A 13,222-nucleotide genomic window follows, 5' to 3' on the forward strand; every position below is an offset into this window, starting at 1 on the left:
CACCTACACTGCCCGGTGAGACCAAGCTTCAGACTGCAGTGAGATAAGTGAGGAGAGACCACTTGAGCTTCACCTGCCCTGCCTCACACCACTGCCTGCTTCAAATGTGGTAAAGAAGGATATCAACCCATCTATTGCCGCACAAGACACCTGCCAAGAAAGGGGATCGTCTACCAGCTGGAAGACCCCCCAAAACCTCACCGCATCCAAGAGAGACTGCGATAAGATATGAAGAGTTGTACAGCTCCCCCATGGTCATGACAGAGAGGTCGAACTCCAACTCCATGCTGTGATGACCCAGAAGGGACGGAAAGCGATTACGAAAATAAGCCATTAGTGAGTGGGCCAACTAACCCCATAACAGTGACGCTAGAAATTTCCATGGCACTGGGAGGGCAGTAAAATTAGCAGCCTTGCTGGACTCAGGGTGCACCCGATGCATGATCAGCCTAAAACTAGTGGGGAAAATGGGGATATCCCTCAGGAGATTAAAAACCCCTATTACTTTTTGTCAAATGGATGGCTCGGTTGTAGGGAGGGCGTCTGCCAGTTTTCCCACCAGACCTTTACATATTGTCTTGGAGGACATACAGAGACTCTAGCATTTATTCTAGCCCCAGGGATTAAGTGCCTGTTAGTTTTGGGACAGGCTTGGATAAAGAAATGGAGCCCCATGATCAACTAGAGGGAAAGACGGCTAAAATTCCCACATGGGAAGCTCTGCCCATGTCTAAAGAAAATGGTGGCCAATATTACTGATTAAAATACGAGATTCAAATAAAATTAGGGGAATTCAAATAAGAGATCAGGATTACAGATTGAGGGCGTTTGCGGATGATCTGGTTATTACAGTAACTCAACTGGTTTATTCAGTTGTGGAATTGATGGAGATAATAATGTTATATGGGAAAGTTTCTGGATTTAAGATAAATACACAAAAAACTAAAATACTGTCTAAGAATATGACTATAGAACAAAAGGTTGCTCTGGAAGAGCTAACGGGATTTGAAATAGTTAAAAAGATTAAATACTGGGGGTTTATCTGTCAGTCTCAAATGTGAAGTTATATAAGAATAGACTACGTACAAGGAGATCTTAAGTTTAGAAAGGAATGTATGGCAATTAAAGCCATATAATATTTTAAAAGAAGAAAAGATTGTACAAACTTGGTTTCAGTATGGGCAGTTACAGGCAAGATGGAAAGAGGACCAGAAAGTTGGTTTCTTGATGATTGATGAAAATTTGGTAAAACAAATTAGAGATCAAGGTCAAACACATATAAAAAGGATATATAATGCATTGACAGAAATTGATTCAGAAATGGAACTTGTTAAAGATTGTATGATAAAGTGGGCTCAGAATTTTCAAGAAGTTATAACAATGGATACTTGGGAAAAGATCTGGGTTAGAAATGTAAAATTTACGCAGGCCCAAAATTTAAGAGAGTTTTTATAAAATGTTTTATAGGTGGCACTTAGACCCTAAAAAATTAGCAAGTATGTATCCGAATTGCCAGCCCAAATGTTGGAGGTGTGGTGGTGAGGATGCAACGTATTTTCATATATGGTGGACTTGTAAAAAGGTTAAAGCTTTTTGGATTAAAATTTGGTGGAATATGCAAAAGATATTTAAGAAAAGGATAAAGTTTTCTCCGCAATTGTTTTTATTGGGTATTATTACAGATACTACTGTTATAGACACTAAGTTGATGTTGAATCTAATTACGGCAGCAAGACTTTTAGTAGCGCAATATTGGAAGAAGGAGGAACTGCCGACTATAGAAGAGTGGACTTTGAAAGTTTCTAACTTGGCGGAAATGGCAAAGATTTCAGCATATTTGAAAGAACAATCACAACAGAGATATATTGTGGAATGGAGAAGATGGATTGAATATATTCAGAATAAATATGGGACTAAAAAGTTTCTGTCGGGCTCGACACGCCCGACACCCGGTGAGGCTGCAGAGTGACTCACCAGGCCCCGTGACCAGCTGCCGGCGTCTGCGGCCTTCCAACGAGCCGGGGAAGAGCGCAGCCGCCGGGATGGCCCAGCAGCCACCCACGCTTCCCTCGATGCCCCAGCAGCCACCGGGGCGTTCCGGCAGGCCGGGGAGCAGCCGTGGAAATGTGCAGCCGGCCGTCGTCACCCAGTGCCGATGCAGTGGGCCGAGGAAGAGCGCCAGGGCAACCCAGGAGGCAGCAGGGCCTTCCGGCAGAACGGGGAGGGGCCAAGGACGAGCACCAGCGTGTTCCCCTGGAAACCCGTCTCCGCAGACGGCTCGCTCCGAAGCCCTGCCAGCCTCTTTGCCTGCCGAGGGACTGCATGGCAAGCACCAACAGCGAATGGCCCAAGCAGCGCAGTTCGCGGCGGTCTGGGGACCTGTGGGGGGTGGCGAGGGTGTGCGGGCCCGAGGGGAAAAGGGGGGTGGTCTGGGCTGGGGGGTGGCTTACCGGCTGCAATGGTGGTGGGACGGGGACGGGGAGGATACGTACCTGGGGGCGGGTGCCAAAGGGCAGGGGCCAAGGGGGGGTGGTTAAGTAGGGTGAGGGGGTGATTAGGCAATTAAGGGCGTGGTGGTGGGTGTCGGCCTTGCCGGCTATTTAGCAGGGTTGATTGTGCTGTGGAATCAACGCTGACTTCGTCTGTCTTCGAGTGACTGTTTATGAAGCAAATAAACGTGGCTCAGGAGAACCAGCTCTCGTTCCGGACTCATTCTTTCTGGTGATTCGACGGACGGCGGCTGAGTTTCATTTAGCATTTCAATAAGTAGTGGTTTTATATCATGTATTATTAGTTGTTATCTGTTAGTAATATAATTATGACTATGGAGAGTTAAAGTGCGATAGAATTTAATGTCTTATTTTTGTTGTTAGCATATTTTAGCTTATGTTTGTATTACTATACCCTGTATTCAGCTCTAGGAAGTTGGGGAGAGGGGAGGGGGAGGAGGGTGTTTTTTGTATTTAAAAATGTATTGTAAAACTTTTCTATAAAAAATAATAATAAAGAAAATAAAGAAAATGGTGGGAGATGTGGATTACACCGCGAACTTGACTCTGCCCTCAGTGAGTCAAACTTGCAGAGCCTCCCAATGGAATACCGAGATATGGCTGAGGTATTCAGCCAGGAAAGAGTAGACAAACTCCCCCCTCATCGACCCACAGACTGTGCTATTGAAATCATTCTAGGGGTGAAACTGCCAAAGCCAAAGATGTACTCCATGACTGCCAGGGAGTTTATTTATTTATTTATTTATTTATTTTATTACATTTATATACTGCCCTTTCCCGAAGGACTCAGGGCGGTTTACAGGGTGATTAAAAAAACCAAAATAAAAAAGTTAAAAACAAATTTAAAAAAAAGTTATATGTGTCCCTGCCTGAATAAAACCCCAGTTAAAATAAGATTAATCCTCAGCCTGGGCCAGAGAGCTCGAAGAGCCAGGTCTTCAGGCCCCGACAGAATGAACGGAGGTCGGGGGCAGTCCTCAGCTCCACTGGCAGCTGGTTCCACAGGGCAGGCGCCCCTACTGAGAAGGCCCTATCCCTGGGTGTTACCCGCCGGCAATCTCTTACCGGTGGCACCCTGAGAAGACCCTCCCTGTGGGAGCGCACTGGACGGAGGGAACTTGATGCCGGCAGCAGGTGTTCCCTCAGATATCCTGGACCCAAGCCAGTTGGACAAACTGGGAAAGTTTATCAAAAAGAATTTAGAGCAGGGTTTTATAGAACCGACTAGACCCTCGGTAGCAGCCCCTGTACTATTCAGAGAAAAGATGGCTCTCTTCATCTGTGTGTAGATTATAGAGGTCTGAACACTGTGTGTGTGTAAAACTTGTATCCACTACCTTTAATGAAAGATACGTTAGCACATTTGTCAATAGGAAAAAAAATTTCCAAGCTAGACTTGAGAGAAGCTTATTACCACATACGAATAAAAAAAGGGGATGAATAGAAAGCTGCCTTCAACTACCCATTGGGTTGTTTCCAATTTAAAGTTCTCCCTTTTGGACTACAAGCAGCCCCTATAGTATTCATGGAATTAATCAATGAACTTCTGCATGAACACCTGTATAAGAGGTTTTGGTTTACCTGGTGACATCCTTATTTACACAGAAACTAAAGATAAACACATTAAGCTAGTCAGAGCAGTACTGAAAAAACTATGCTCAGCCACACTGTACACCAAACTGTCAAAGATTGTATTGATTACTTGGGCTATTGTATATCTAATGAGGAGGTAGAGATGGACCCAGAGAAAGTGTGAGCAGTCTTGGAGTGGGCTCCTCCAAAAACCAGGAAACAACTCAAATGTTTCCTAGGATTTGCAAATTTTTACAGACAATTCATCCTGTCTTTTGCACAAATTGCCCTTCCCATTACAAACTTGTTAAAAACCAGAGGGAGGGATAAACCAAAGCCCAGTCAACCGGGGAATGTGAAGCCACTTTGGAGAGACTTAAAGAGACTTTTTTCTGTGGAGTCAGTTTTGAAACACCCGAACCCAGAACAGCTGTTTATAATTCAAGCTGATGCCAGCAATGTGGCTGTAGGAGCAGTCTTATTACAGAGAAACAAAGAGGGACAATTGCAACCTTGTGCTTACACCTCTAGGAAATTATCAGAGACTGAGCAGAGGTGGGCAGCTTGGGAGAAGGAGGCCTATGCTGTATGATGGGCTCTCCTCACTTGGAGGCATTTCCTGGAAGGGAATAAAATATCGTTTCAAGTACGGACTGATCATAAGAATCTTGAAGTGATGAAAACTCCCAGGAAACTCTCACCCAAACAAGCAAGGTGGTCTCAACACTTTCATTGTTTTGATTTCACTATCCATTACCTCCTGGGGGAAAGAATTTTTTAGCAGATACATTGTCTAGACTACAACATAACAGCAATAAAGCAGAAGTGACTAAACCATTTTTACATCCTCATCAATTAGCAGCCCCTGTAACCACCAAGGCCTAGTCAAGACCTGTGGCTCCTATCGGAAAAACTTTGTTGCAGGACTTTAAAACTGCATTAGAGACCGATGATTGGTTTCGGAACCAGAATAACCTGTGTCTGTTAAAAGATGGATTAGCCTGGATTGCAGGAAAGCTTTATGTCCAAGATGCCCTAAGACTTAAAGTAATACAAGCAACTGCTGGACATTTTGGATTTGTTAAAACTTACATCTTCTTAAGAAGTAATTTTGGTGGCCTGCTTTAAAAAAGGACACAGAAAGCTATGTAGCCAGCTGCCTCACATGTGCAGCAGCTAAATGCTGGCAAGGGAAATCTTCAGGACTGCTACAACCAGTAACAAGTCTGTCAACACCCTGGAGAGAGATTTCTATGGATTTTATCGTGGAATTGCCTGAAAGTGCTGGAAACACTGTAATTTGTGTCGTAACGGGTTTGTTCTCTAGACAAGTTCATTTCATTCCATGCCCTAAGATCCCAACTGCAAAGACTTTAGCTAAACTCTTTGTGCAAAACGTATATTGATTTCATGGCGCCCCACAATGCATAATTTCAGACAGAGGGGTTTAATTCACTTCTAAGTTCTAGCAAGCTTTTCTGGACTTGACGGGTTCTAGTCAAGGGCTGTCATCTTCCCATCATCCTGTTATGTTTCAAGAATTTGAAGGATGTTTCATTTCTCTTTATTTGGTTTTATTTTAAATATTGTTTTGTATATCTAAATATTGTAAAATCAGGCTCCCCCAATGTACTCACCCTTGAGAGAAATCTATTGCCACAACCAAGCATATTTAAAACCTTGAGATAAAATATCTTAAATGTATGTCTTTGTGGAACTGTGACCACTGTATGATCCCATGTTTTCCAATTTTGAGACAGGATGAAAAATCCCTATTCATATTTCCATACAATATCACTATCATAATTTTATGTTTACTTTTCCCTCCTTCTCTAACATTAGTTTTATTTAATATGCTTCTCTTGAGAAACTAGTCTAGAATAGGCATGTCAAACTCGTGATGTCACGTGACTTATTGCAACTTTTCCCCCATTGCCAGCAATGGAGTGGGCGTGGTTTCGGTGTGATGCATCCGGCCCACTCGCCGGCAGTTTGACATGCCTGGTATAGAACTTGTAAAAAAAAATGTTACCCCATAATAAGTGTCTTTCACAACAAAAATATACCACTTTTACCTGGTTTTTCCACTTTGATTACTTCAGCTCCAAGATCCCCAAGGTTCATAGTGGCAAAAGGTCCTGCAAGTACTCTGCAACATTTAATAATGAAATTTATGCATGTATGTATACATTTATTTTTATAGGATCTATATGGCCATCTATCTCATATAATTATTCTAGGCAGCTGATAACAATACATAAAACATGGCTAAAAATAAGAGAGCCCTTTCCCGACACTAGATCAAGAATCCTCTCACGTCCTAACCCAATACTTGGGGAAGAGCCAGGTGCCCAGGGCCCTCCTCATTAGAGATCCTTCGAAGCTTAGGTGGGAGGTTGTTCCAAAGGCCTGCAGCAGCCACCAAGGTACATCTCTGAGATCTCATCAAATGGCAACATTTAAGGGAATATACGTGGAACACATCCATTCAATCTAACCTAGGCCAGTGATGGCGAACCTTTTAGAGACCGAGTGTCCAAACCGCAAACCAAAACCCACTTATTTATTGCAAAGTGCCAGGGCCGCATCAGCATTGTGATTCCCTCAGGGAGGGCAGGGTGTGTGGCCCACTGGGTGGGCATGCCCAGGGTGGTCACAGCAGACTGGGTGGTGTGGCCAGGTAGGCATGGCCATCTTGATGCTCTAATACCTCTACTCGAGCTTGCTAGCCGGCCGTTTTGCCTGCTTTGTGCTGGGCGCGGCTTCTGCTCCGGGCGGCGGCCTAATGGGCCTGCACGAGCTGCTAGTGGCGGCAGTGCACGTGCCCACAGAGAGACCTCTGAGTGCCACCTCTGGCACGCGTGCCATATGTTCGCCACCACTGACCTAGGCAATTCAGAAAATAGCAAAAATATTATCTTTTTTTAAAAAAATCAAGAATTTACTCAAACATAAAAAAATAGAGGGGGAAAGTAAGAAAAATAACAAACAAAAAAATTACAAGAAATGAAGAAAAAAGAAAAAAACTATCAAAATACATTAATTACTTCTGACCTCATTTCAGCAGTTAATTACAATCTTATTGTCCCTCCCCTAAAAATGTCATTTTTGTCAAAGACTTTGCATGAGGCAATTTAAATAATTCTCAGAACTGCATCCAAAGCAGCACAAACCTTGTTAGATCAAGAATTCTTACACCATCAAGTGGCTTCACTGTATCAGCACCTGATTATGAATAGGAAAATGTTATTATAATCATCACTTCATTGTCAGGCAAAGGTCATATTTCAGGGGGGAAAATTGTTTACCTTAATTAGCATAATTTGCAAAAGAGCAAATTTCCTCAAAGACCAGAAGCAGGGAAAACCTCTATCAATTTTGACCACAATTGTCTCTTGTATTGAAAAACTTACTTACTTCTTTTAGAGAGAAAACTTGATTTTTAATCCAATTCTGCCATCCTTTGGAAAGATGCTTTTGTTACATGTGCTAATGTTAAATCTACCGTCAGGCTTTCTTTTGTTTAAATATTTTGAGCGCCTTATTTACTAGGGGAGGCAAAATAGTTTTTCTAGCACAAGAGTATAAATTGGCTAACCTATCAAAGACTTTTAAGAAATTTATGATTTAAAAAGTAGAATGTTTACTACATTTAAACATTTGTGTATCAGCAAATGAACATTTTTTTAAATGGAAAATTTAACTGTGCTCAGATCCACATTCATTGTAGATTAAAAAAATGAGTATTTTTTGATAGGAAGAAGAAAACCAAGAGTAGCTGAAACAGGTAGCTTTATTTGGGGGCGGAGATACAGACTGTACATTTCTTTTTGCAACCTAGGGATAAAATCTAAAACCATGTCTTTCACCTAAGCACAGAGATGGGTTCCAGTAGTACTGTATTTGATCTAAATTAGGAAACAGGATTTTTCAGGAATAGAAATCTGAAGCGAAAAAAAGATAATTTGGAATGTGTTACAGCAGGGGTCAAACTCAATTTCATTGAGGGCCGCATCAGCATTGCGGTTGCCCTCGGGGCCGGATGGGTATGGCCAGGGTGGGCGTGGCCTACTGGGTGGGCATGGCGAGAGTGCGTATGGCCTACTGGGTGGGCATGGCCAGCTCTACATCGTTCGCATCAAGGGTGCCTATGGGGGCCCGGGCAGGAGTGAGACAGATCTGAGGGTCTCTGGCAGGAGGAGGGTCTCTAGGCCAGGGCCAAGGCAGTGGGGGCCGTTCCCTCACTGTTTCCAGGATGGCTTCACGGGCCACATGAAACCACTTCATGGGCCGAATCCGGCCCCCGGGCCTTGTTTTTGACATGTCTGTGTTACAGGCATGCATGTCAACTTCTTAAACCAAACATTTTTCTGGTAAAATTGTGTTGCAATTACAAAGTACATTTTTCCCTTAGAAGCGGAACCATTGCATAATTCTGTGTCATATCTTTGATAAAATCCAAGAATACTTGCTCTTGTTAGTAATTCAGAGGCAGTTCTAGATGCCAACTGAAACTGAGACTGTGGTACTCTATAGTTTAATTATTCTATTATATACATACAGTTCATTTGAAAAAAAAACAGAACTGCCTTTTCCTCTTAACCAGTGTACATAATTTCCACTTTGAAATCCAAATTCTGCAAACATCATTATCATTTTTCCTTACCTCTGCTTTCCCTCTTTTTGTAACATACTATCTGATTAACGAATCTGAAAGTTGTAAAACAGACATGTCAAACTCACAACATCACATGATGTCGCGCAATGTATTGGAGCTTTTTCGCCATTGCCGCAATGGGGCGGGCATCGTTTCGATGACGTGTCCGGCCCACAGGCCGGCAGTTTGACACCCCTGTTTTAAAAGTTTAAACATTTTTGTGAACCTTGAGCTAATCTATAAGTATTGCTCTCATATAGATTTTTCTTAAACTCATAACTGTTTTAACTTTTTAACATGTCTTTTTTCAAGGATTGAAGAAAATTTCCTTTAAATCAGAAAAAAAGTTTCAAAAACTGAAAGATGGAATGTTCATGCTAGAAGAAGCAAAGTTAAGAAATCCTTTTTGGGTTGCAACCTCCTCCTTTATTTGGGCCTTAGTAATGGCAAGCTGGTGCTGAAGAAGACTCCTGCGAGTCCCTTGGACTGCAAGGCGATCAAACCGGTCAGTCCTAGAGGAGATCAACCCTGACTGCTCTTTAGAAGGCCAGATCCTGAAGCTAAAACTCGAATACTTTGGCCACCTAATGAGAAGGAAGGACTCAGTGGAGAAGAGCCTAATGCTGGGAAAGATTGAGGGCAATAGAAAAAGGGGACGACAGAGAATGAGGTGGCTGGATGGAGTCACTGAAGCAGTAGGCGTGAGCTTAAATGGACTCCAGAAGATGGTAGAGAAGACCTGGAGGAATGTTGTCCATGGGGTTGCGATGGGTTGGATACAACTTCACAGCTAACAACAACAATGGCAAGTTATTGTATCTGAACCATGGTTAACAGAGAACACATGTGACGGACTTTCCTGATTTTACCCCCTCCCCCATATGCCCAAAAAATCAAGTGCTAATTGCTTTCCCTTTTTCATGACAGATTTTTGGAAGACTGGTTTTTTTAAAAAAAGTTTTTTAGGTCACCTGAAAGAAAGGAGAAACTTGACAGTACTCTTGTTGATTTTGTCAGCTTAAGCAAAAAAAAGGTATTTCAAAGTTCTACTATACTTAAATACTCAAAGAAATAGCCAGCATTTCACTAAATCAAGCAATTTTTTAAAAAAGAAAAGATCCAGCTTTTTATGGAAAGCAGACTGACAGCTCAGTATAAAATGTTATTCAGAACACAGAAAAGGAACGGGGTGAAAGTGGGAATTGTATAAGAGGACCAAACTGCCCTGTTTATGCCAGTGGAAAGAATTGAAACACTACTGTTGGGGAAAAAAAGTAATATAATTTCAGAGAAGATCATCTTTCTAGCAGCTTAAGGGCAGAATGTGGAAAATGTCATCAATTCCTGTTTCTCCAGAATGGTAAGTGGTCTAGCATTTCATTGCAGATTGGAAGAATCTACCTTGTAGATTCTTGTATAAGAATGGCTAGATCTGGATCCACTGTTAAAATGTAGATCAGCCAACATTTCTAAAGCCAAGAGATGCATATAGTTTTTGAGTTACATGCTTGGGAGCAAGAGCATGGCAAATAATTGACAATAATTTTAATTGCTTTTAATTTAAATATATTTAAAGTTAAGTATTGCTAATATGGGTATTCTATCCATATTTTATAAATCTTTACTTTTTACTACATTTGAAAAATCTCAGTTCAGTGAAACTCTTGAAGGAATTCCATGGAAAGACCTAACATTTCTTGAGACTACATGAAACCTGGAGGCCTTAGATTATGTAGTTTTGTATTATAAGGATAGTATGTAGGAGACATAATAAAGACCTCTGCCATAGGACTTGCACAGCTTTTCTGATTCTACTGGAGTATCAGTTTAGATAAACCAGTTTTCTGATTCAATAAGGCAAATTTTATGTATTCTGGTTAATGTAAATGAATCGGTTTAATTGCAGCATTGGTAACCACTTAAATCTATTATCAAGCATGGTGATGCAGTAGTTAGAATGCAGTAAGGTAAAGGTAAAAGTAAAGGTTCCCCCGCACATGCGTGCTAGTCGTTTCCGACTCTAGGGGCCGATGCTATCTCCGTTTCAAAGCCGAAGAGCCAGCGCTTGTCCGAGGACGTCTCTGTGGTCATGTGGCCGGCATGACTAGATGCCAAAGGCGCACGGAACGCTGTTACCTTCCCACCGTAGTGGTCCCTATTTTTCTACTTGCATTTTTACGTGCTTTCAAACTACTAGGTTGGCAGAAGCTGGGACGAGTAACAGGCGCTCACTCTGCTACGCGGCCCTTGGGATTCGGCCCGCCAAACTGCCGATCTTGTGATCGACAAGCTCAGCGTCCTAACCAACTGAGCCACCGCATCCCTTAGAATGCAGTATTACTAGCTAATTCTGCTCATATTGCCAGGAGTTCAATTTCCTCAATCCTGACCGGCTCAACGTTGACTCAGCCGTCCATCCTTCCAAGATCGGTAAGATGAAAACCCAGATTGTTGCGGGCAATATGCTGACTCTGTAAATGGCTTAGAGAGGACTATAAAGCTCTATGAAGCACTATGTAAGTCTAAGTGCTGTTGCTATTGCTATTGCTATCCTCTGCCTCTCGCCAAGAGAAGCCCCAGCCTCAGTGTTCTGGAGAGAGATAAAATAGAGACCTAAAAGAAAGTTGCTTAAATTTCTATAGGAAAAGTGGGAATAAGAATAAAATAATAAAATTAATAAACAAGTCATGTTGAAAATGTCAGTCTCTATTACAAAGTGCAGTGCTGTAAAAATTCCCACAAGTCAAAATCAGCTCCTGATGACTTCAAGGTCGCATAAGTCCATAGACAAATCTTACAAAAGTGGCTTGCCACTGCTTTCTTTTCAGATGTTTTTTCCAGCTTCTCAGACTTCTGTACAACATTAGGATCTCATTAAAGATCTTCCAGCCAAATAAAGCCAAGTATTTGCTTAGCTTTTTTAGATCAGTCAAGATTAGCTATATGCTGAGACTTAATTGGGCATAAACTTGTGTTATTATTTAATTATTTGTTTTCTTGCAATGAATAATTAAGCCATTTCATGTAATTTTTTAAAAACATTGTAATTTAGTTGGAAATAATTCTCCAGTTAAAGTAGGGTTTTTTTTAGGTAGCAACTGTAAAGCATTATTTTCTATTCAATATATCCAGTTACCCTCAGCACACATTTCAGAGATGATAATCTACAAAATGTAAGCAAAGAGAACCCTTTCTTTTTTATAGAAATCCTATCTTTTGCTGACAGAGGACTAGCCCGACGATTTGCATTTCCAAAATAAGGTTTGCTCAACTTCCCCCAAATTTGCAACAATTATGATCTCGTTTGAATTTGATTAATTATGCACCATCAAGTCCTTTCCGACCCTAGGGACCACACAGCTAAGATTTTCCTCATGAATTGCTTCAATTTATTATATTCTGTTGCAAATGAAACGTTCTGAAATGGGGTTTCTCCTGAATGCTTTCTCTAAGCTCTCCTCTGCAGCCGTGTACAGTTCCTTATGATCGTGTCACAACTTTTGGCAATGGCTTGACTGAACGAAAAATGTTAATGCTACCTGGAATGTTTAAATATGTTTAAGGAAAAAAGCTACCTGGATGGGGGCAGTTTCCCTGTTGCAGCCCCCTGAAAATGCCAGGACAGGAGGGAAGTCGCAAGAGTTGAGGGAAGCCCAGGGGACCGAGAAAGGAGCCAGCGCCATTAGCCAGCGGCGAGCACAGGCGTTTCCTCAGATGATATATAGTGCGGCTGCTTCTTCCCATCTTAGCCCCCAACATGCCGGCAGCTGACATTGGCCACTGCTGAAACCGACTCGCAGGGCTACAGGAGGGCGGACATCAGTATTCCAAAAAACTTTGGACTCTTGTACCAAGTCTTCAGAGGCATGCATTGCGCAGCCGTGATGGATACCTCGTTTCAGCCTCAGCTGAACTAAGCAAGGCAGGGAGCAGTGAAACGACGCAAGCGCGAGTTTTCAAGCTGTGTCTAGAAAGCTATCTGCTAAGAAATGGTTCCCGCCTCTCCTTTTTTAAACATCGTTGGAGATCTATCCGTTTTAGGTACCATTAGGATGGAATAGCCTGCAAGCCTGAGAAAAAAATGCTACTTTTTCTTGAGGCAACTGCACGCCAAAGCAGATAGGTTGTTTCCCCATAATCGGGAACAATCCGCGCCTAATACCCATCACCCACGACAAAGTATAAAGGGGAGCTTAGAAGGAAACGAAGAAAAATAGAAAAATATGGTTGCAGTTTTGTCGTCCCCTTGTAGTTTTCCTTCCAGACTGATCGAGCAGCAAAACATGCAAAACGGAACTTATAGCCCACACACGGGCAACTTGGAAGCTAATCCCTCCATCATCCACACTTTCGTTCCAAAATCAGGTGCGTAGATTGGGAATGCGAGGTCCAAGTATTGAATAATTTAAAGAGAAATTCTCTACAAGAAAACACTCTAGATTATGTGGAAAAACCTCTCCACGAACCAGTCCCTGGTGTTCAA

General features: G+C 42.1%; 1 protein-coding gene across 2 annotated transcripts in view; it reads right to left on the reverse strand.

Annotated features, from left to right (window-relative positions):
- The window catches only part of SUGCT (succinyl-CoA:glutarate-CoA transferase), a 351,908-nt gene extending 339,280 nt beyond the window's left edge, over nucleotides 1-12,628 (reverse strand). For both annotated transcript variants that reach the window (XM_083378302.1, XM_083378303.1), the window contains exons 1-3: nucleotides 12,315-12,628; nucleotides 7,256-7,307; nucleotides 6,158-6,231 (exon numbers count right to left, since the gene is read on the reverse strand). In XM_083378302.1, the coding sequence (XP_083234428.1) occupies nucleotides 6,158-6,231; nucleotides 7,256-7,307; nucleotides 12,315-12,513 (325 nt within the window). In that variant the 5' untranslated portion in view covers nucleotides 12,514-12,628. The remainder of the gene's footprint in view (nucleotides 1-6,157; nucleotides 6,232-7,255; nucleotides 7,308-12,314) is intronic.
- Between the last annotated feature and the right edge of the window lie 594 nt (nucleotides 12,629-13,222).

The sequence above is a fragment of the Vipera ursinii genome, assembly GCF_947247035.1.
Source record: "Vipera ursinii genome assembly, chromosome: Z".
NCBI lineage: Eukaryota > Metazoa > Chordata > Lepidosauria > Squamata > Viperidae > Vipera > Vipera ursinii.